The sequence below is a fragment of the Polistes dominula genome, unplaced genomic scaffold (assembly GCF_049000335.1).
Source record: "Polistes dominula isolate Pdom_NZ unplaced genomic scaffold, Pdom_raw_medaka contig_31, whole genome shotgun sequence".
In the NCBI taxonomy this organism is placed as follows: domain Eukaryota; kingdom Metazoa; phylum Arthropoda; class Insecta; order Hymenoptera; family Vespidae; genus Polistes; species Polistes dominula.
Genome location: NW_028300925.1, coordinates 2,688,771 through 2,711,741, shown reverse-complemented (window position 1 = coordinate 2,711,741; position 22,971 = coordinate 2,688,771). Strand labels below are relative to the sequence as shown.

The following is a 22,971-nucleotide window of genomic DNA, read 5'->3' as shown; positions in this document are numbered from 1 at the left end:
TCTTTCCAGCTGTCTTTCTCACTATTTATTTACTATTTTGTAAAAATTAAAATAGAAAACAAATATATACACGAACGGTAATTGTCTAAAATCACGTAAGCGAGTAACTGTTCGTTATTTAAGGAAAAAAAAAAAAAAGAAAAAAACAAGAATATATATGATTGCAATGATAAAAGCAATTATCAAAATTATCGACTGTCAATCGAGGAATAATAAATTGACAAAGAAAAAAAATTGCATTCGTCGTGCATTTGCAGAAAATAATCGTGGATGAGGTTTGATCTTGGCAAACAGCTGCGTGCCTTTTCTACTGTAAGCGTTTGGAAGAATATTAAAAGTGAGAAAATAGCGGCACCACGATTCTTTTCTCATTCTCTCGATCTTTCTCTCTTTCTCTCTACAAAGATAGCCAGAATTCGTATATATACGAAAGGAGGACGAACAGCAAGGGTGAGATTTTATGCCGTGCTCCCAATTTGTTCCCAGTACTCGACCTGTCGTCGACAGGTGCTGCCGATTGGTGGCGAACATCTTTCGTGAACCGAATACGTGCGGTCTTCTATCTTTCTCTATTTCCCTTCTGGTTCCACATTCGTGCAGTGAAATTCTAGATTTTCAACGTACCACCGAGAAGAATTACTACACGGGGACGAAAGGGGATAGGGGATAGGGGAGATCTATAGATTATCATCAACCATTCGATAAGGACGTTTCACTGGTCCACTTAACGCCACAGCTCGCGACGACCATTGGTGCGAGAATAATTTTAATCGAAATCGTTGGAAGGAAGAAGATGAAAAAAACGAAGCTAACGGAGAGGATTTTTTTTTTTAGCAGAAGGTTAAAATAAAAAGAGTTGTACGAAAGTATTTATGTGACCATCCTTACGAAGCAACCGCATAGATGGTAGGTGTACATAACATAGTACACTACATAGATGACATACACGCGTAAATGCGATGATATGAAACGAGACGAGAGATACCATTTGCATAGACGCATAGAGTTTGCTCAGATATGTCAAGAGAAATTGTGGTTGTGGGCAAAGTCGATTCTCTTCCCCCCCTTCGCGCTTGGAATTTGCAAATTCCATGGACGACAACGACAACGACAACGACGACGACGACGACGACGACGATGACGACGAGTTGAGTCGAGATACTCACTGTTGTACATATTCGTTCGGTAGCAACAGTAGGAATGTTGAGAGTTAGTCGACCGATGGCGTTTGTATCCTTCGTAGGTTGTAACGTTTGCGGATGCTTCGCGGCAGGTTTCACTGATTGCACCGACGACCAACCACACGAGTCAACCTTATGACCGCCGTAGGTAATCACTCGCGACTTCCGTTACTCGGGATTTTAAAGGGCTGACGAGGCCAAACGACCCTCATTATGCGCCACTGGCAATTTATGTCCGGGTGACCGTGCCAACGGAGTTGTGTATTGTGTCGTTGTCATCGTCTGAGTTCTTACTCTTGCTTGCTTCTTTTGACTTTTGTATACTTTAGCCCATCGTTTGGACTACGTGACGACGCGTCCTAATTGTCGATTATACTTATTACTTTGTACTCAACTTGAAAATCAACGTATAATAAACGTAACTGATTGAAATAAAAGATTAAACATCGAAACGATCGAACGAACGACTAAATTATAAAGACATTTGAACAGAATGAAAATGTAACAAAATTATATGTAAATTAATTATCGTTCTTAATGAAAAAACGCGTGGTCGTTAATGGCATGCACTTTTACGATAGGTGATGGTGACGGCGGTGGTATGGTGGTGGTATCCTTTTAACGGTATCTGCCATAAATTGTAAAATATATTAGTTCGCTAGGTTCGTTTAAACGAGGTGCTAATTAGCACGAACGTCGCGTTAAATGACCGTGTAAAGTTAATTCTAGTCGCACGGTTAAAGCGTGACACGAGGGACAGTAGTAGAAGAGGTGGTGGTAGTAGTAGTAGTAGTAGTAGTAGTAGTAGTCAGTCGTCGGGTACCGCGTGCGAGCGAAGTACACTGGCAACAACGTGACTACTCTTTCTACTATCGCGAAATAGGTGAGAGAAACGTGTAGAATATTCCCACGTCACTTTCTCCTGCAACTCTGTACATACATTACTAACCAACCACGTTTTGTCTAACGCAAAATTAAAATAAATCCTAGCATTCAACGTTGCTTGGATTTGACGAAAGGGACGAAGACTTTATCTAACGATAGAAAGAGAAAACAAATCAAAAGGAGAATTGAGAGGAAAAGGGAAACTACTATTCTAGTATTTCATTTATTAATCGAAGCACGTGCGTCCTCTCGTAGAGCGTGAAGCACGTGTCGAAGAAACGTGGGTTAGCAGAAGAGTAGTAGTAGTAGTAGTAGTAGTAGTACGTTCATGGGTTCATTGATTGTGCAAACAATGTTTAGAGGGCTCGGATATCTATGAAGACAGAGCTTTAAGCGGTTGCTTCGTAAAGACCGGACGTATCTATATCTATCTACCTACCTACTCTTACCTACCTATTATCATCTCTCTCTATCTCACTTGGTTTTGGATTAACTCGATAAAATGGTTTTCCTTAGAATTATATACTGGCCTTTAGAAAGCTCTTTAGAACACAAAGATGTAAACTAAACGCGTTAATTTAACTTTAAAGAGAGAGAGTCCTTATCGATCCGGCCTGCCCATTCATTGAAAAGTTCGATATCGAAGGGATGGTGTTGTCTCTTGCTCTGCTCGTTGCGGAAATAACTCAACGTTCAGTTCCTCTCCTTATGCCCAGAGAAACTCTACTTACTTTATTTATCTCGTGGCAATAATTATCTAACGTCGTTGGAGAGAAACTTCCTAATTCCAATACAGTCGTTAACAAAAGGGAGCTTCGCTTTTAGTTAGAAGCTCATGTGCAAATACGCTCAGTGTGGTTAGAGTTAAGTTGGATCGAATAAGTTATACATATATAGGTATATATATATATACATATACATACGAGTTATGTTTATGTAAGTGAAAGGAAGAAAGGTAGATGAGAAATATAACCAACTCATTCTCTCTCTCTCTCTCTCTCTCTCTCTCTCTCTGGTTCTTTGAGAATAGAAAATAGGTGGAAAGGAAAATAGGAGAGAGAGAGTTTAAAATCGAGCCTGCCTAAAGAAAAAACCATTTCAAACCTGGAAATAAGAAGAAGAAGAATAGGAATAGGAAAAGGAAAAGAAAAAAAGAAAAAAAAAACATCCTCGCAAAAACTAGCGACGCGTACTCTTTGCAAGAGAAAAAGATAGATAGTAGGAAGTGAAAAACTAGAATCCTAGAAACGATAGCCAGACATAGAGAAAAGGGATAGAGAATAAAATAGAGATAGAAAGAGAGAAAGAGAAGGAGAGATGTGTGGACCAGTAAGCGTCAGTCTTCAATTCCGTAGCGTGCTGCGCCGGTGTACCCAGCCATTTGCATATGAATAAGGATCAGAGGAGAACACACCATGGTTCAGGAGCATGTATGCGCCGGCCATGATACGGGGACAAACAATCGCTCGCAATTATGCAAATCCTGGTGCGTGCTCTCTCCTAGGGTGTCTTGAAAAAAAAAAAAAAAGAAGAAAAAGAAAACAAATAAAGTAAAATGAGTAACCAACCAACCAACCAACCAACCCTTAGGAGGGCGTGAACTTTAAAGATTTCCTTTTTTCTTTTTTTTCTTTTTGATTTATTTTTTGGACAAATCGATAACGAGTGAATTCCATCAAGGAATATCTGTATAAGGGTTTTTGCCTCCTTGAATTTCAATCTCTTCCTCTATCATTAGCATACGATTCTAAACCTCGTACTAACGATAACGTGCAAAATAGCAGTAGAATTACGAGGAAGTGGGAAGTAGAAGAAGTAGATCGATGAGTGTGGATGGATGGACGGACGTTTGCTTGATTATCGTTTGTACGAGAAAGAGAAAGAAAGAAATGTAGAAAAGAGAGAAGATGCATGTACAAAAGGGAAAGGTATATATTCCATTTGATTCCTTATGTCGAACTGGTGTATGGTATCTTAACGTAGGCGTGGTACTACTATGCCAAAGGGCGTAAGAAGAGGCAAAGTGACGAGAAAGAAAGGAAAAGGTGGAAGAAGGTAGAAGTTTTACAATAAAAATGAAAAAATATGTTGAAACGTGCGAGATAGAACGTTCATTTCCATATAAAATGTGGAAGTGGTAGTAACGCGTAAAGGGTGGTGCTCACTCACTCACTCACTCACTCGTGCACTCGCGCTCGTGTTCACGTTCGCGTTATAGAAGGGACGTAAATCGAAGGCAATATATAACAATCAGCGCGGGATTACGTTCTTAAGTCCAATCGACTACGATACCAAAGAGATTTATGACGGAATGCGGTAGATAATCAAGACGGAATGCTGCTTTTGAAATGCGGCAAAAGTAAAGGACGCGAAAGCCGTATACGAAATATTTTCTCTCTCTTTCTCTCTCTCTCTCTCTCTTACACTTTCAAACGTTAACGGATGTTAGAGATGTGCTTTGCCGGGAGTCTTTGGCGGATACACATTCGCGAAGAACACGAACGTAACATTGAAAATGGAAGAAGAGAATAAAACGTGTAAAACAAAAGAAAAGGGAAAGGAGAAAGAGAAAGAGAAAGAGAGAGAGAGAAAGATCGTTGTTAAAGCCGTAGGCAGAATATGCTAGGAAGAAAGGGAAAAACAGAAATTAGTGGGCTCTGGTAGAAAAGATAAGAGAGAAGAAGAGGACGTTTCTCTTTTACTTGCCAAGGGGTTTTAGTTTAAGAAATCTACAAGTAGTAAGAATCAACGATATAGGCGTCAACATGCTAGTTGGGTATGCCGACGTTCCTTGTAACGCTTTTACTTTTCTCTTACAATTTGGTTTAGAATAAGAAGAAGAAGAAGATGATGAAAGGGGGAAGGAAAAGAATACTAAATGAGGATAAGAGAAAAGAATGGAGAGGATGACGCCGACGGAGATGACTATTTTCTTGACCACCATATAGAGAAAGGGGCATTAACGTATTTCAAAGCTTCCCCTTAATTCGTCGTAAACCGTGCTCCGAAAGGAGAAGTTAATAGTTTTCCATGTATCGGTTCCTAATCGTCTCTCACCCCTAATTTTCTCTTGTTTCATTCTTTCTTTTATTTTTATTTTTATTTTTCTCCTTCTCTTTCTCTTTCTCTTTTGGTTTCTTTCTTATTCTTTGGTTAGTGGTGTAGTATACTAGTCGTTCACGCGTCGGTAATGTGTGATTTCCCGAGGCGCCGTGTGAGAATGGTTTTCGCCGGTTGCATGGTCCGTGGATGAGGAATTCGTGGAAATGCTTGAACGGAATGCCGCCTCATACCAAGGATAATAAACTGTTAGCCGAGTCGTGCGAGCTTACGGGTACCACTGGGCTCTCTCTCTCTCTCTCTCTCTCTCTCTCTCTCTACTACCTCGGCTCGCTCGTAATTTACCAAACGTTCCTACAATCGTCGATATGCTGTAATTTGTGCGTGTTAAGAGAGAGAGAGAGAGAGGACGATTATCGTTAATGTTCGCGTGCGTGTTACGTAACTTCGTGCTCGATCTTCTTCTTATTCTTCTACCACCATTGATTTGACGATGTTAAAAGCTCGTGTCAACATAATTCTAAATAATTTTTTTATTTAAATTAGAAGCTTCGTAAATGTTCGAACGTTTTAGATGATTGACGATTTAATCATAATTTTGCAATTACTTTTATAACGAGTGTGAATATATTATTTCTATACAGTGGATGTAAAAAATATTCGTATACCAAATCAATTTGAAATAAAATATGAAATTGTAAATTATTAACTAATTTAAGATATAATTAACTAGCAATAGGATATATTGAAATAAGAAAAAAAATTCTTTTATGAGTAAATGAAAAAATTGACAAGCAAAACGAAAAAAAAACTCGACAGAAACATACGAGCAATAAGTAGTAATATATTTTTTTAATAAAAATATCGACAAATGATATGAGATCGATGAATTTTATTGTATCATATCACACTCCCTCTCTCTCCTATTTTTTTCTCACGATGTCATCGAATAGACGTGATAGCAGACAAATTGCCATCTTTATTACCATTATCGAGCTTTACCTTATCGTAAGTGGTAAAATCGTGAGTGAAATCCCGTAACGTTTAAACGCGTTTAAATGCAAATGAGGATTCGTCGCTTCGTGTGAGATGAGGTGAGATGAGGGAGGATACGCGACCATTCCGTTGGGAACGTCGTCGACTTTTGAATAAAGTCGAAAAAGAGAGAGAGAGAGAGAAGAGAGAGAGAGAGAGTGCTCTCAAAAATGGGAAAAAGAGAAAAGTAAGAGATCGAAACGAAGTATGAGTGTAGGAGGAGAAGGAGGAGAAAGAGGAAAAAGGAGGTACATTGTAGAAGAGTAACTCAAAGAGTGAGTTAGACGAACGATAAAATATGTCTCCAGGGTTGGTTGGTTGGTTGGTTGGTTGGTTGGTTGGTTGGTTGGTTGGTTGGTTGTTTGCATCTAACGACGAAAAGATCGTCATACTTTACGAAAATACCTGCTCGATTTCGATTCGTCTCGAACACACACACACACACACACAGACACACAGCTACCCAGCCAGTTGCAATAGTCCTTTCAAATGATTTCTTTTTTTCTTTTGAATTTTCTTCTCTATGCCATTCGAATTTTTTTCTCTTTTTTCTTTTTTTCCTTGCTTTTCAAGTAATACGCAAAAATATCTTCGCGAAGTGAAACACAACACAGCGCAGGGGTTTTAATTTCCCATGGGTGAAGTTTAAAAAAACTCGTGGGGGATAAAAAAGCAAAAAATAAAAGAAAAAAGAAATGGGAGGGAGAGAGAGAGAGAGAGAGGGGTATAAAACAACAATAAAAAAAAAAAAGAAAAAAAAATAACTTAGAAGGATAATGAAAGAAGCGACGAACTGTTTTCGATGATCGTTCGTTAAAGAAATAATCAAAGTCCCGACACGGTGTTCGATACACATACATATATACGTATACATATACATACATATATATATATAGAATTAAATAAATTTACTCAGATCGGTTCGTTTCACGAGAGGATGCAACGCGTTTAATACGACGAAAGGTCGGTGTTCGAAATAATTGGACGAGGCCCGCAGCTGCGAAACCATTTCTCTCTTTGCACGGTTCGATCGGCTTTCTATTGTACGCACTTTTTATCTTTTTTATTTTTATTTTTATTTTTTTTTATTATTTTTATTCTCCTTTTTTCTCCCTCCCTCCCTCCCTCCCGCCATAGCTTTAACAAAGACGCGCATTATACACCGTGAATATATAAATTCGATCGCGCGTTCTCCCGTATACGTGGCGCGAATGGAAATGAATCGAAATAAAAGAAAAAAAAAAATAAAGAAAGTAAAAGAGAACGATAAAAGAAAAGAAAACGAGCAATGAGAGGGGGGAAGAAAGGATACCGAGAAATAAGTACGAGGATGGTTAAGAGCATCGAATGACAAAAAAAAAATAGAAAAAAAAAAATAAAATAAAATGAATGAATGAAAGAAAGTGTTAAAGTAAAAGAAGAAAAAGAATATGATCGTAGAAAGAAATAACGGCACTGTGTATAAAGACGGTAAAATAGACAAAAAAATTATTGTCATTTGTGAGATGGTAATGTGGCGTTACGTTTAATTATAGTAACAACAAGAAACAAACGTTGCTTAAAAAGTTAGGATAATGTTCTACACTTCGAAATGTGTAAATGTAAGAACTCATAGTTGAACAAAAATGTGCATGCATGTACGTAAATATACACGTACGAATTATACTGGTAACGTTTAATGACCTTTTTTTCTTCACATTCAACTCTTTTAAACTCCTTTTCTCATGATCCGGCATACTCTATTCTCAAAAAAATAAAAAAAAAAGGACCGTAGCAAAGTCTCGTTCAATTTTCTTAGTTCAACCTTCGAGCTAACATACTCTTCCTCTCTCTCTCTCTCTCTCTCTTTCTTTCTTTTTTTTTTCTTTCTCTTTCTTCTATTTTTCTTCAGGACCTTCTCGCAACATCTTCCGCTATCTTTTCCCCTGGTAGCACGTACCCACGTCGTAAATAGAGTTTAACGCGTCTTCCTGTCATGCAACGACGCGTTGAGTACTCAACGATAGCTGGGCGAGCATAAAGACGCCTTAACCGTAAAAAGGAAAAAGAAGAAGAAGAGGAAGAAGGTTGGGTGCTACCCACCCTCTTCTTTTTGTTTTTTCTTCTCTTTCTCTTTCACATCTCACCCTATCCTTCATATTACTCTAACATATTGCTACTGTTACCGCTAGTGGTGATGATGATGGTGGTAGTGGTGGTGGTGGTGGTGGTACAGGAAAGGCTGTTAAACGATTTGAAGTGCGTGTTAAGGGCACTAAACGGCCCTTACTCTCTCTTTTTGGAGAGTGAGAGGGCAGCTGGTAAGAATTGATTGCGCGCCACTGCCGTTGATGGCGATCGATGCTCGCTCGTTATCCTAAGATTTGTTGCCGGCGCCGATGTTTCGCCAACGTCGCGCGTATTCGCACGTTGTTAAAGGGCAATCCTCCCTTTCCCTTCACTTTACTTTACTTCACTTCACTTCTCGTTCGTTCGTTCGCTTCCTGACCGATAACAAGCTTGCCAGCATGTTATTTCTAGACTACTACTACTACTACTACTATTACTACTAATACTAATACTACTACTACTATGTCGTCATCGTAGTAAACTACAATCGATGTTAAATTCACGATTTGTCTTTACGTCCTTTACACCTAACTACATCATTTATTTATTTCTTATTTTCAATTTTTGTCCAATCTACTTTGATCTTTTTATATTATTTTCTCTCTCTCTCTCTTTATCTTCCTTCTACCTTTTTCTTCGTCTCTCTCTCTCTTATTTTTTTTTGCTACTCTCGTTTGCGTTTTAACGATTCCCTCTTCTATTAAACTTCCCATTCGAATTCCCATTTTCCAAAAAACTGTTTGCTCGAGCGTTACGTAGATGCAAATGAGGGATAGACGAGAGAAAGCAAAATCCTATTTTCCAACGAAAAATTTTGTGATTCTCTATTCTCGATTTTAAAAAGAAAAAAGAAAAAGGAAATCAACGAAAGAGCAAGAAGATGATGCACCAACCTCACTTTTTAAAAGATCATACGTCGATTTTAAGGAGATGAACTATCTCAACATTACGTAGTTTATATAACATCGTTCATATCCTTTTTTCCGTATGGCGTATAAGAGAGAAACGATAGGAAACAGATAAAAAAAAAAGAAAAAAAAACCATAAAAACCTTTTGGTTTTCTATTCGAACGAAATATGTGTGAGAGATGGTCGGTCTGTGGTTCGTCATCGAAAAGTTTGCTCGAACAATTTCGAAAAAGAAAGGAGAGTGAACTATACCATACGATGGTTTAACAACACACTACTACCATGTAGTAAAAGTAAGTACACAATACTAATAACACGCTTGAAGAGAAAGGCAAGGACGAAGAGAGAAAGAAAGAAAGAGAAAGAGAGAGGAAGAGAAGAGTTCTACTTGTGCACGTGCATGACGATCTAGCAAGGTCGTTGGGTTCAAAGTTCTCGAAGACTCGAATACTACACCTCCTCCTCCTCCTCTTTCCCTTTCTATCTCTCTCTCTTTCCCGCCTCACTCGTAAACCTTCCCAAGGGGCAAACCATGGTGGAAAGGGTTTGCTTTCGAAATTGATGGGCGATCTTCGCAACGCCGGACCAGGAGTCAAGTTGATGGACCGAGCGACGATAAGGCTACAGAACGGTGATCCTAGATGGTCGAACGGAATACAAATTTCCCTTAGCCCTACCCCTAACCTTACCCTTACCCCTCACCCTTACCCCTCACCCTTCTTCAGATGACTGATGTCGAAGAGTTTCCACTTCGTTATTCACTCTAGCCGAGCCCGCTACTTTACCGTCTCGTCTATCCTCGATGGATTCCCAACCTTCACGTCTTCAACTTCCCCCCCCCTCTACACCCTCCTCGGCCGTCGCTTCGTTTACCTGACGCCCTCGTAAAAATTGCTAGAAGCACGCAAAATTTCATTCACCCGTAGAATGGAGGAGAGCAGCTTCCCATCATCCATTGGCAATTCTTCGAATAAGACGATGCCATAAATCAAGGCCACCGGTGACGAATCATTCCTCTTTTTCAACCCGTTCAACTTCACACACGTTTCACCACCCGGTGGATGTCTCGTCCCGTAGAAATAAAATCCTTGAAAACTCGTTATGATGTATTTCCGTATATATATATATACACACAGACACATACACGTATGATCTTTCTATTTCTTCTTCTTCTTCTTTTATTCTAAACGATAAATGCGTTTTACTAACAAGCGAATGAAATTGCGACGAATGTGAGAAAACTTTGTGCATCGAAGAGGATGGGGGGGGGATAAAAAAAGTTGATAAAATAAACTCGACGAATTGAAGGAACGTTTATTTAACGTGAAAGAACATTGCCGAACATTTTCATTTATTCATACTATGTATCTCAGTTTTTCACTCACTCGACGATGTCTTTTATATCTTATTCACTCTCTCTTTCTATCTATCTCATTCTAATTAAATTAACATAAAATGTATGTTTTTATCTCCAACTCTCTTCTATCATTTTATTATTTATCTTTGTAACGTTATCTACACATTCTCACCTTTCCAATTAATCATTTCCTTTCGTTAAACGATTTTAATTGAAAATTAATTCAAACAAAGATTATTCGTTGTAAGTATGCTCGATAAAAGGGTTTTAACAGATTGAGTTATGCATATGACAAAGAGTAATTTCAATTTTACCTTACACAATTGCAAAATAATATCCTACTGTTGCGCAAATAGTCAAAGAGTAAGAGAGAGAGAGAGAGAAAGACTTTACTGCAATTTGTATTAACGAACATCCATTTCTATGTGTATGTAATACACATACACATACATATACACATATATGTAAGACGTGAGAAAGCTACGGTGTTCCTGATGGATAGGAACTTTAATGAAGTAATGTCGGTACTTCGTTAGACCGCAAGATCGGTTAAACGCGCCCAAATTATTACGATATGCACTCGCGAGTGCATTCCGAGTTAAGCGTTTTGCTATGAACGAACGTTAGAGCTGCGTTAACGAAGACGCGCAGTAAACCGAAAGAAAATGCCGAATATAATTCTTGGTCGGTGGTTGGTTGGTTGGTTGGTTGGTTGGTTGGTTGGTGGAAAAGGAACCTTATATGTACCGTGATTAAAACATTAAAGGTAATACCATCGAGCATAAACAGGCCAACGAAGTCGTAACGCAAGTAATTTACAATGCTTCCCCCTTTAATTGCGAACAAATGGCTGAAAGGTATAAAAACAGATGACTTAGAAATAATCTGAGTTTAAATAGCGCATAGAACGATCACCCGTTGGAATTCGTCTCAATTTAACTCGAGTGAGAGAGAGAGAGAGAGAGAGAGAGAGAGAGAGAGAGAGAGAAGAGATATCGAAACACACAGAAAAGAAGAATCTCACTTGGTGTAGAAAAGTACCCCATAAAACCCTTCAATGATAAGAAGAATGATACTTTCCCCACCCCTCCCTCTTATTTCTGGTTATGTTAGAACGTGATAGTAGTAATTAGCCAACGTTGTCCTCGAACTTCTTTAGGCACCGTCCAATAAAGGTTCAAGCTTGACATCACACTACTATCAATCACAATCTTTTTTTATACTACCTTCGGAAAACGATCCATCTGCGAGTGCACCCCAACCCTCTACACTTCCTCTTTTTCACCAACGGACATCCTTTATCAACCCCTCTCTGTAACTTCTTTACCATAAATTTGGCTAACACCAAAAGTGTCTCTTTCCCAGCGTGGGTGTTATCGCAATATCCCTAGACCAAACTAGTAAATATTTGTCAAGAATTTTATCCCCGGGCTTGGCCGAAGATCTCGTGGCAAGCGATTAGGTACTCGGAAAAAAAAAAAAAACAAACAAAAAACAAAAGGCTTTATACTACTCCACCTATCCATGGGGAAAAGATGGGAAACGTGAGGATAGACGTATAGAGAAAATAAAAATGAAAACAAAAAAGAACAAAAATAGACAAAGAACGTGACGTTCGATCCTTTAACGCGCGTTCAACGCCAAAAGTTAGACGAGACGAGCACGATGCTCGTTCACTCTCTCTCCCTCTCTCTCTCTTTCTCTCACACACACTCTCAGGGGGAAAATTTATAGCCTTGACGACGTAAATCCTAGGCATTTTGGTACAGCCAGAAAACTGTATCGAATGTCGGACAAAATTGCGGAAACAATATATTCGTCGAACGACTGGATGAATAAACGGCCCATGACTATCGATTTTCACAGATCGATAGACAGCTCTACGGTTTCGTTTGCCTTCAACTCACCCACCCACCAACCAACCCAACTACCTCAACCCTGTCCCTCCTCTGTGGACCAAAAAGTCCTCGTTGCTATATTCGTATCCATTCTCCACCCTTATAGCATCCCCCGTTGGATTCCTCCTCTACCACGAACCTCCTACTCGCCACCTCCTATCCCTCTCCCACCACTTCCATCGCCGATCCCGAATATCGTTTATTGGTTTCGTTCTAAAAACAATGCCTTTACGCGTGCCGTGTTTCCATACTCGTCGGGATTCATCGTATACTCCCTAAAATTGCAAAGAGGTGGAGATATATATATGTTTGTGTGTATGTGTGTGTGTATATATATCGCCCGTAGCGTAGTTTTATAACGACGTCATTGCGCCGTGAACAAATAAAAGCACTTCGGTGTAAACGAGCTGGGAACGGCCGCAGAATTCTTTACGCCGCGATAAAACCTTTCGCGCGGATATAATGCGAAAACCGATAACGCGAGTTTCTCGGCTACAAAAAAGCCGTACGCATCAGCGATGTAATCACGGGTGAACGAGAGAACTAAGATTTTACGATCAATCATCATCATTCAAACCATCGAGAAAAGACGACGACTTTTACCATCTTCTACGATTTTCTAACTAAACCAACACGCTCTTGAATTTTTCATTTTGCGACATTTATTCTCTATTCGAATGGATAATTTGTTCGATAACTATCTATACGAAACATGAACTCTCCTAAGTTTTTTTTTTTTTTTTTATTGATCTTACCCTTTTATTTTTTATTCGATAAAACAAATCGAAGATCAAGATTTCTATTGATCTGAATGAACTAATAGTTGTTTGAGTATTCTATAAAAAAAAATAAGCGGCATTAACAAACAAAATCGTACGAGTTGATTTCCTCGAAGAGGGAAAAGAGAGAAAAAGAGAGAGAAATAGTAGAAGGGTTGAGAAAGTTCGGCAAGAGGATTTTCGAGCACGGGAAGAGTAGAATGTAAGGGAAAAGAAAAAAAAGAAAAGAAGAAAAGGAAGGAAATATTTTTATTCACCGAGGGGAACCCCGTTGGTTTTCCCGGGCAAATAAAGTACGATATACGCGAAGTCAAGGACGTGGCTTTTGGTATATAAACTCCAAAATCGTATTACAGACCGAAATATTACATCCAAAGGAGAGCCAACGGGAGAGATAAGGTCTAACAGATTTTCATGCTACAAGGGTGCAACACGAACTACTTTACTACTAGGTGTTTAAAAAAAAAAAAAAAGAGAAGAAGAAAGAAAACAACGAGTCGTATCTTAAAGTTGATGCACTGAGGAATTTGTGAACACATTTGAACAATTCAAATAGTGATTAAAATAAATGTAAAAGGTCCTAGAAAAGAGAAATGTGTTTGAACTATGAGGTGAGACAAATTATGACGAAGTTTTATGACACATCGATTTTGACATTGAATGTTGATAACGAGAACTAGCTATAAATTTTCGTGTCAATAATAATTCATTGTAGTGTGGAATGCACATGGGTTAAAAATAGAAAAAAGAAAATAATTCAATGGACAAAAATTAAAAAAAATAAATAAATAAAAGTAAAATAAATAGAGAAGTGTAAATAGAGAATAGTTGATACAAAACTAGAATACTAGCAAAAGCGTATGTATGGTGAAGTAAAGTTTAGTTTGGAATGAAGTAGAATGTTGTATCACTTGGTATGAAACACGTGAATAGTGGGAGGACACAAAGCAGTACCAACAGCAAGAGATAGAGAGACGAAAAGTCAAAATACCAGATAGAGAGAGAGAGAGAGAGAGAGAGAGAGAGTGGAAAATTCGTAGGAGGTGGATCTCACAAGTAGCAACGACGATTTCTCGTAGACTCCCATGGGAAGGTTAGAGAGACGGTATCGGCTACTCCATTGCTCATCACAACGTACCAGAGACCGAACCCGAACAAAGCTCTCGGAGCAATGCTTTTCTTACGGATCTCTAATCTGGCTTAGAGAGGAGAGCCGGTTTCTCTCGTTGCTCCTATTACTACTACTACTACTACTAGTATTACTACTAATACTACTACTACTATTACAACTCTATCCTCTTTCCCCTTGTTCTATTCTCTCTTACTCTTTCCCGTTTAGCTTGTTCGTTCTCTCGTTCGACCAATTTACGTTGGCAAGAGCGACATCATCCCGGATGGGACGGAACGATATCTCTAATAACGTGCACGACGACAACGACGACGACGACGACGACGACGACGACGACGACGACGACGACGACGACGACGACGACGACGACGACGATCGTAGTCCAAGCGATGTTTCGCATCTACTCTACTACTACTCTCTAACCTCCTACTATCATCCAACCTACGTGTGATTACCATTGTGTGAACGATCCAACGCGTATATATACTATACTACGTTGGGCGGCTACGACTAAACCAGAGAAGATCGGAGTATCCGGTGAAGATCGAGAAACGGAGGTGGGTATGTAACTGGTACGATCGTACAAAGCATCTTGCCGAGACTAAAGACAATCGTCTACTGTATCTCTCTCTCTCTCTCTCTCTCTCTCTCCACACACACGCACACATTACGTTTCCTTTCGAGAGACAAGAAATCCCAATGTTTCGAGAGAGGAAGATCGCATAGTCACGTATAGATAATGAAAATGGTCAAATAAGAAAAGCTTATCAAAGAAATTCCGATTAGTTTCCTATCAAATTAAGAAAAACAATTTTATCTTAGATTGTCAGATGATAATTGTCTTTTAATAAACGTTTGAAAAATAGGAAAACAAGAAAATTTGAGAAACTTGTAAAAACCATAAAAGGGATTGGGAAAGAAAATAATAGGTCTGGGTAAAAATTATTACGTATACAAATATCCCTATCTATGTAACTATGTAACAAATACCCAATGTAATTTGTAAAAGTACACCAAGTGTAATAAATCTATTAGACACCAAGTTTAAGGTAAAGGGAAATAAAATAATACATCAGGATTATAAAATCATTCAGGTTACCGATACTCTTACGATACAACTACTATCTATGTAACTATGTAACAAATACTCAATGTAATTTGTAATTTGCACGATGATTTTAATTAACTTGATTTAAATTGCCGACAATACAAGGGACACCAAGCCGATAACATCGACGAGGGATGGGGCGAGGGTTGGACACGCGCCTTGCTTTCTCACTCACTCACTCTCACTCACTCACTCTCTCTCTCTCTCTCTCTCTTCTTTTGCTCTACTTGTCAGGCTTTCCGGCAGAGAGTAACGCGTGTCCCGCGGGCTAACGTGTACGATCGTAATGATTACCCGCCGCACGCCTACCAGATACAACACGACGACGGCTGGTGACGACATGTTAAACCATCATTCGAATCCGGTGCAACGGCGGCTTTTGTTGCGTGGCCGCGTGCTCGAGTTCAATTACAGCCGATACAGCTGAGCATTAACCACAAGAGTGAGTGAGAGAGAAAGAGAGAGACAGAGAGAGAGAGAGAGAGAGAGAGAGAGAGAGAAATGAAAACTAGTAGTCGTGGACATCAATGTATATATTGTACTTGTATGCAAGTACATAATCACCACTATCGAGTATCATGTTTCCAATAGTAAAAGAGAAAGAATACGTTTCGAGATGGACGCATATATACGCTTTCGAAAAATGACCATTAATGTACGAAGAACGTATATATATATATACGTTCCTGAAAATTTACACGATCAAATACGTAAATGATTAATATTTTGTTTGAAACATTTCTGAGTGAAAGGGTTAAAGGTTGGTTTGATAAGATAAAAAAAAAAGGGATGAAAAGAAATAACCGGGTACCGAAATAAAAGAAAAGGGAGGGGAGGAGAGGGAGGGAAGGAGAGGGAGGGGAGGTGAAAGGCGAAGAGCAATAATTTTAATTATTTTTCTTTTCGTTGAGAGTAAGAATTTTTATTTTGATTACTTTTGATTACTTTTTTTAGTTGTTCAGGTTTTTATGTTCCTTTTCATCAAGCGAAAACTGACAAAATAGAAAAAGGGTCAGCCGAACGATACCGACTAGATGGTCAAGGAGTATCCCGTCTGTTTCATTCTGAAAAAGGTACTTTCCAACGTAGGACGATAACTTGAAACGTTTAGGTACGTGCCTGAAATAAAATGATCCTACCTTTTTCTCCTTAATTCGCGTGAACGCGAACGAACAAACGTACGAACGTACGAACGAATGTTGGAACGAACGAGTAAGCGAAGCGTAGAGATGTTTGGCTAACGAAAAGGGACACAATTCCCCTACGACTAGGTACAACTCTTCCTAGATTACTCTGGCTATTGGATTTTTCTTTTACTTGCCGTCTGTGATTTCTTTTAGCCAGGATTGTTTCCAAGCCGACGTTTGTCTCGTATCTACGATATTTTTCTATTTCTTCTCTCTCTCTTCTCTCTCTCTCTCTCTCTCTCTCTGTCTTTTTATTCTCTTTTTCTCGAAAATACCACGCCCTACGTGAACACTGAACAATTTCACACGAAAGAAAATAAATGTTTTTATTTATGATAGTTTATATTGATTTTATATTGACTTAGTATTACCTATATGATAAATTTAGTTGTTTTGGTTATTATTAATTAAACATATTTTCAAATTGTTTTTTTTTTTAATAATTATAATAATAAAAATATTTAAAATTCGAACTATTTTTATTTTAAATCGATAATTATAGATATAATATAATTTTTATATTTAAATAAAAAATATTAAATTTACTTTATTATATATATATATATATATATATATATGTATAGCATATAATATAATATAAATATAAATTTGTTATATATATAAATATTTTATTAAATATTTATTAAATATATTTAATTTTAAATTAAATAAATTTAAATTAATTATATTTAATATAATATTAAAATATTATATATTAATTTAATATTATATATTTAAAAAAAAACAATTACTGCAAAAATAGTTCTATTTGATTAATATGAATATCATTACACAAATAATTTAATTTTTTATATTTACAATTTTGTATTGTGGCGACTAATGGGTTAAAGAAAATACTCGAAATTTCAGAGAGACCATAAAAAATATGAAAACGTACCTAAATGAAAAAATAATTAGAAAAAAAAAAACCCCCATAATTCCAAATCGTTCGTTGGTATCAGCAACACACACACACACATATATATAAACCACACATATATTAATATTGTATCCAAGGATTGTTAATTAAATAAGATAGAATCCTCTACTCATGGAATCGAGCATCTGATGAATTGGCTACACTTCAGGGGAGTTATGATTAATAGATTACAACCTTCGGGGAATATCGTACGCTTCGTTGTTATTATTATCCATGTCGAGTTGGAAGAAAAGGGAAAGCACGAAAGAGAGAGAGAGAGAGTGAACGCTTATACTACGGCTATGGGAAAGCTTGAAAGCTCTCTCTCATCCACGTCGAAGTCTTTGACAGCCCCTGAGCTCATTTTGTAAGGGATCTTCTTAAGATACTCCTCCTACCTACAACGTCCTATGAATTAAATCGAATAATTGCTAGAAGCAAATTCATTTTTCAAAAAATATATATAAAACAACTTAAAAAGAAAATTCTTAAGCTTGACACATGAGAAATTCGATAAAACTCTCTTTCCACTTTTTTTTTTTTTCTTATTTTATTTCTTCTATTTTCTATTTATTTTGTTATTTACTTTAATCCGTTAGCTTGGAACGTAAACGCGAGGCAAGGACACCAAAAAGGATGAACTCTTCTTTAACAAGAAAAGCATCCAATTACGAATCTTACTTAAGCTTTAGCGTACATCAACGAACTAAAATATATATATATATATGTGTGTGTGTATGTGTATGTGAATACACATATTGTATGTACTATACTACAACGACAAAAGTCTGAATGAGAAAGCTCAAGTTTCGTTGCACGGTAGTCGCGAATAATGGCTACCTTGAATTCCTTCGATCGTAATTCTCACGTATTTCTTGTGTCTTTTCTCCTTTTCTCTTCCTTTTTCTTAAGTTAACTGCAGTCATGCACGGTCGCCATTGTTTTATGGAACGATAAAACGTTCGGGCGACGAGAAAAATCGTTTTTAGTCTCTGTTTTTTCCTTTTGCCTTGCTTTATTTCTTTTTATATAAATTTCCAACGCACGTACGAAACGTTTTGTGGTATTCGAGATCGTATTTTTTTTTTTTGTTTTTGTTTATTCACTTTTACGCGTCCATCCCAGTTAAAGAAAATGAAAACTTTAAGAAACAATTTTGCTTATTAATTATCAAAGTGGTTCAATGTAAGTCAAAATTTGATAAAAAAAATAAAATCAGTTTATCAGTTATTTAACATCACGTTATTTTAAAGTAAGTAAATTTAAAGTAATTGGTAACGATATTGTCAAAAATATTTATTTAAGTATATTAAACAATTGTGCTTATAATTATGAAAGTAGTCTAACTCAAATTTTCGAAACAAAATAAATTAGTTTATCAGTTATTTCACACCACGTTATTTTAAACCTAAATATTTGCACGATAAATTTAATGTAATTGTTAAAAATAAATTAAATAATATTATATATTAGAAATTATTAAATTTTATCATTATAAAATTACTTGTCTTCATGCGTGTGTTTTTGTTTCACCTTTTTCATTCATCATCTCATTTGGAAAAAAAAATTCGATTACTTTGCGTAAAAGTTTCCAAATTATCAACAACGTTGCAAGAATTATTCTCTCTCTCTCTCTCTCTCTCTCTCTTTCTCATATATACAAACATACACACACACACACATATATATACTTTCTTTAGAGTCTAACTTTTTCCTATCTTCTCGTTCTTCGATAGCGATCTAAACGATAATCGAAACTTCGACTACAGCTAGATTGGTCCTAAAGTCGTGAAACGTTAAAGATATTTTTGTCGGAAGGGGGAGAGAAAAAAACTTTAAGGATGATCACGGGTGCATTGAAAAAAAAAAAAAAAAAAAAGAATGGAAAAAGAAAAAAAGGTCGAAGATTATTTTCGCACGATGGAATACGATGATCGGTGAACGGAAAAGTATATAAAAGTAAAGTCGGATGACTTTTCCAAAGAAAATTGAAAGACTTCTTCTTCTTCTTCTTCTTCTTCTTCTTCTTGTGGAAATATCCGAACGGATTTTATAGATTTGAAAAACGATCTCTGTGTATGGGAAAGAAATATACAATGTAAGCCAAAAAATATATATTTGTTATTATGTTAACTTTGTTAAGTTTGATAAAAACGTGTTCAAAAAATTTGCAAAGAAAAATGTTTTGTTGGTTTTTTTGCTGTTTTCTACAGTTTCTCGATTAATTGTTATACTCAAGTACGATAATATAATAATATAATATTAATATTATTATATAATATATTATATATTATTATAGTATCGTATTTAAACATAATAATATAATATTATAATATACTATAATAAAATAATAAATATAATATTGTAATATATTATAATAAAAAATAATAAATATAATATTATAACATATTATATTATTATTGTATATAATTATATATTAATATTATATTAATATTATTATATAATATATTATATATTATTATAGTATCGTATGTAAATATAATAATATAATATATAATATCTAATATCTACTATATTATATTATTATAATAATAAATAATATAACATATTATAATATATTATAATAAAATAATAAATATATTATTATAACATATTATAATAAAAAATAAATAAATATAATAATATAATATATTATATTATTATTTTATTATATTAACTTTGTTAAATTAGATAAAAATGTGTTAAAATAATTCGCAAAAGAATTGTTTGTTATTTTGTTTTTTTTTTCTTATTGCTACACAGTTTTTTTTTTTTTTTTGATTACCCAGTATACTCTAGTTACATCGTTAAATAAAAATAAAAAAAAAAAAAGGAACAAAAAGTAACTATAATCGTTTAAAATATACTACAACTCGACAAGGATGACCCGTAACGATGTTGGTGATGTTCTTTTACTTTCTATTTCCTTTTAGATTTTCTCTCTCTCTCCACACCCAGCAAAAGCTCATCCTAAAGGAAGTTCTTAAGAAAACTACTGCACAATGTCTTCTACGATCTTAGAAATAAAAGATCTTAGGAGACATCGGAAGAGGGAAAAATCGTTTCCCATCTTTACCACCGGGGTTTACCGTACCCAACCAAACGAATGAACATACGCTGGTGGTACTCTTACTTAGTCCCTTTTCTCTTACTTTTATTCTTTTACTTTCTTTCTTTATTTCTCATTTGATCTCTCTTTCTCTTTCTTTTTCTTGTTCTATTTCTTTGTCTATTTTCTTACTGTCTCACCTTTCCACTCCTATTCCCCTAAAGAAAAGTCCAAAAGAGTCCTCCGAGTGTACGACACCCAACCACCCACCCACCCTCCACCAACCTGCGGCAGACCTTTGTCCTAAATGATAAACTTTCCCCATGGGGATTCGTTGAGAAAAGTTTCCTTATAAAATGTCCTGCCGATAGGGAAAGCGCGTTTCGGAACTTTTATCATCGACTTTTTTCTCACTACTTTACCAAAAAACAAAAAAGAAAGAAAGAATGAAATAAATAAAAGGGGAAACACAAAATAAGTCGCAAATAAATCGGAATCATACGATTATGATCTTTTGCTTATTTTTTGTTCTTGTTGTTAATAATATTTGGGTGAACCACAAAAGTTTGCAATTTTTAAACGTCAATAAAATTATTTTAGTTGTAAGTGAAATATAAACTTAAGTAAGAATATTAATTTATGATTCAACCTGATTAAGGAATTTGATATTAATAATATTACGGTGAATCACAAAAGTTTGCAATTTTTAAATGTTAATAAAATTATTTTAGTTGCAAGTGAAATATTAATTTAAATAAAATTATTAATTTCTAATTCAACCTAATTAAAGGACTTGTGTTAATAATATTACGGTTAATCACAAAAGTTTGCAATTTTTAAACGTCAATAAAATAACCTTATATGCAAGCGAAATATTAATTTAAATAAAAATATATTAATTTATGATTCAACCTGATTAAGGGATTTGATATTAATAATATTACGGTGAATCACAAAAGTTTGCAATTTTTAAATGTTAATAAAATTATTTTAGTTGCAAGTGAAATATTAATTTAAATAAAATTATTAATTTCTAATTCAACCTAATTGAAGGACTTGTGTTAATAATATTACGGTTAATCACAAAAGTTTGCAATTTTTAAACGTCAATAAAATAACTTTATATGCAAGCGAAATATTAATTTAAATAAAAATATAATTATTTATAATTCAACCTAATCAAAGAACTTGTTAATAATATTAGGATTGATCACAAAAGTTTGTAATTTTTGAACGTCAATAAAATTATTTTAGTTGTAAGTGAAATATAAACTTAAATAAGAATATTAATTTATGATTCAACCTGATTAAGGAATTTGATATTAATAATATTACGGTGAATCACAAAAGTTTGCAATTTTTAAATGTTAATAAAATTATTTTAGTTGCAAGTGAAATATTAATTTAAATAAAATTATTAATTTCTAATTCAACCTAATTAAAGGACTTGTGTTAATAATATTACGGTTAATCACAAAAGTTTGCAATTTTTAAACGTCAATAAAATTACCTTATATGCAAGTGAAATATTAATTTAAATAAAAATATATTAATTTATAATTCAACCTAATCAAAGAACTTGTAAATAATATTAAATTAATTAATTAAAATAAAAATATGAATTTTTACGATTCAACCTAATTAAACGAATTCTTTTGATAATGTTTCTATATTATTGTCAATTTTTTTTTTTTTAATTATTTCAAATTCTTATCGTTTAATTATACATCGATTAATTGTATTAATTAGCAAATATAAAAATGTCAAAGAGAAAATCGGTCATAAGGAACTAACTGTAAATGACGAACCGTTCTGCTCCGTTTTCCATCATCATTTGAAAACATACTTCGCATGAAAATAGTGGAGAGTGGCACTCGATGAAGCTCGAAAAATAGAAAGAGAAAGAGATGTAGAAACTAGTTGGTGACGAACGATCGATATGATTATCTGCTAGTATGACATGGCAGCTTGAGGGATTTGTGAAAATGGAAATCCGAAAATACCGTCTGTCGAAAGTAGATAAATGGTACTGCGTGCATTCTGCAAATGCATCGATGTCGTGCATTTCGAGTTCTGATAATAAAAAAAGAAAAAAAAGTAGAATCTATATGTGTATGTGTGAAAGAAAGAAAGAAAGAAAGAAAGAGAGAGAGAGAGAGAGAGAAATATGCGGGAAAGAGAATTCGTATGGGGAAAGCCGTCGAAATCCATTTAGCCTTTTTCTACTACGACGTTCATCCTTTTTTCGATTTGATCTATATCCTCGTATGCCGATGCAGTAACTTGCTCGTTTCGTCGTTGTTGCCAAAAGTGAGACATAAATTTTCAACAAAAAAAAAAAAAAAAATTAAACTAGAATTCAACGT

At 35.4% G+C, this 22,971-nt stretch overlaps 1 protein-coding gene across 3 annotated transcripts in view; it reads right to left on the bottom strand.

Moving 5' to 3' along the window:
* Atg16 (Autophagy-related 16) overlaps positions 1-22,971 on the bottom strand; it is a 200,779-nt gene that overhangs the window by 104,506 nt on the left and 73,302 nt on the right. Inside the window, exon 9 of one of the 3 annotated variants that reach the window (XM_089171094.1) lies at positions 19,449-19,628. The exons of the other annotated variants lie outside the window; for them this stretch is intronic. Coding sequence (XP_089027220.1) covers positions 19,464-19,628 — 165 coding nt within the window. The 3' untranslated portion in view covers positions 19,449-19,463. Of the gene's footprint in view, positions 1-19,448; positions 19,629-22,971 lie in introns of those variants that run through there. 3 annotated transcript variants of the gene reach the window in all.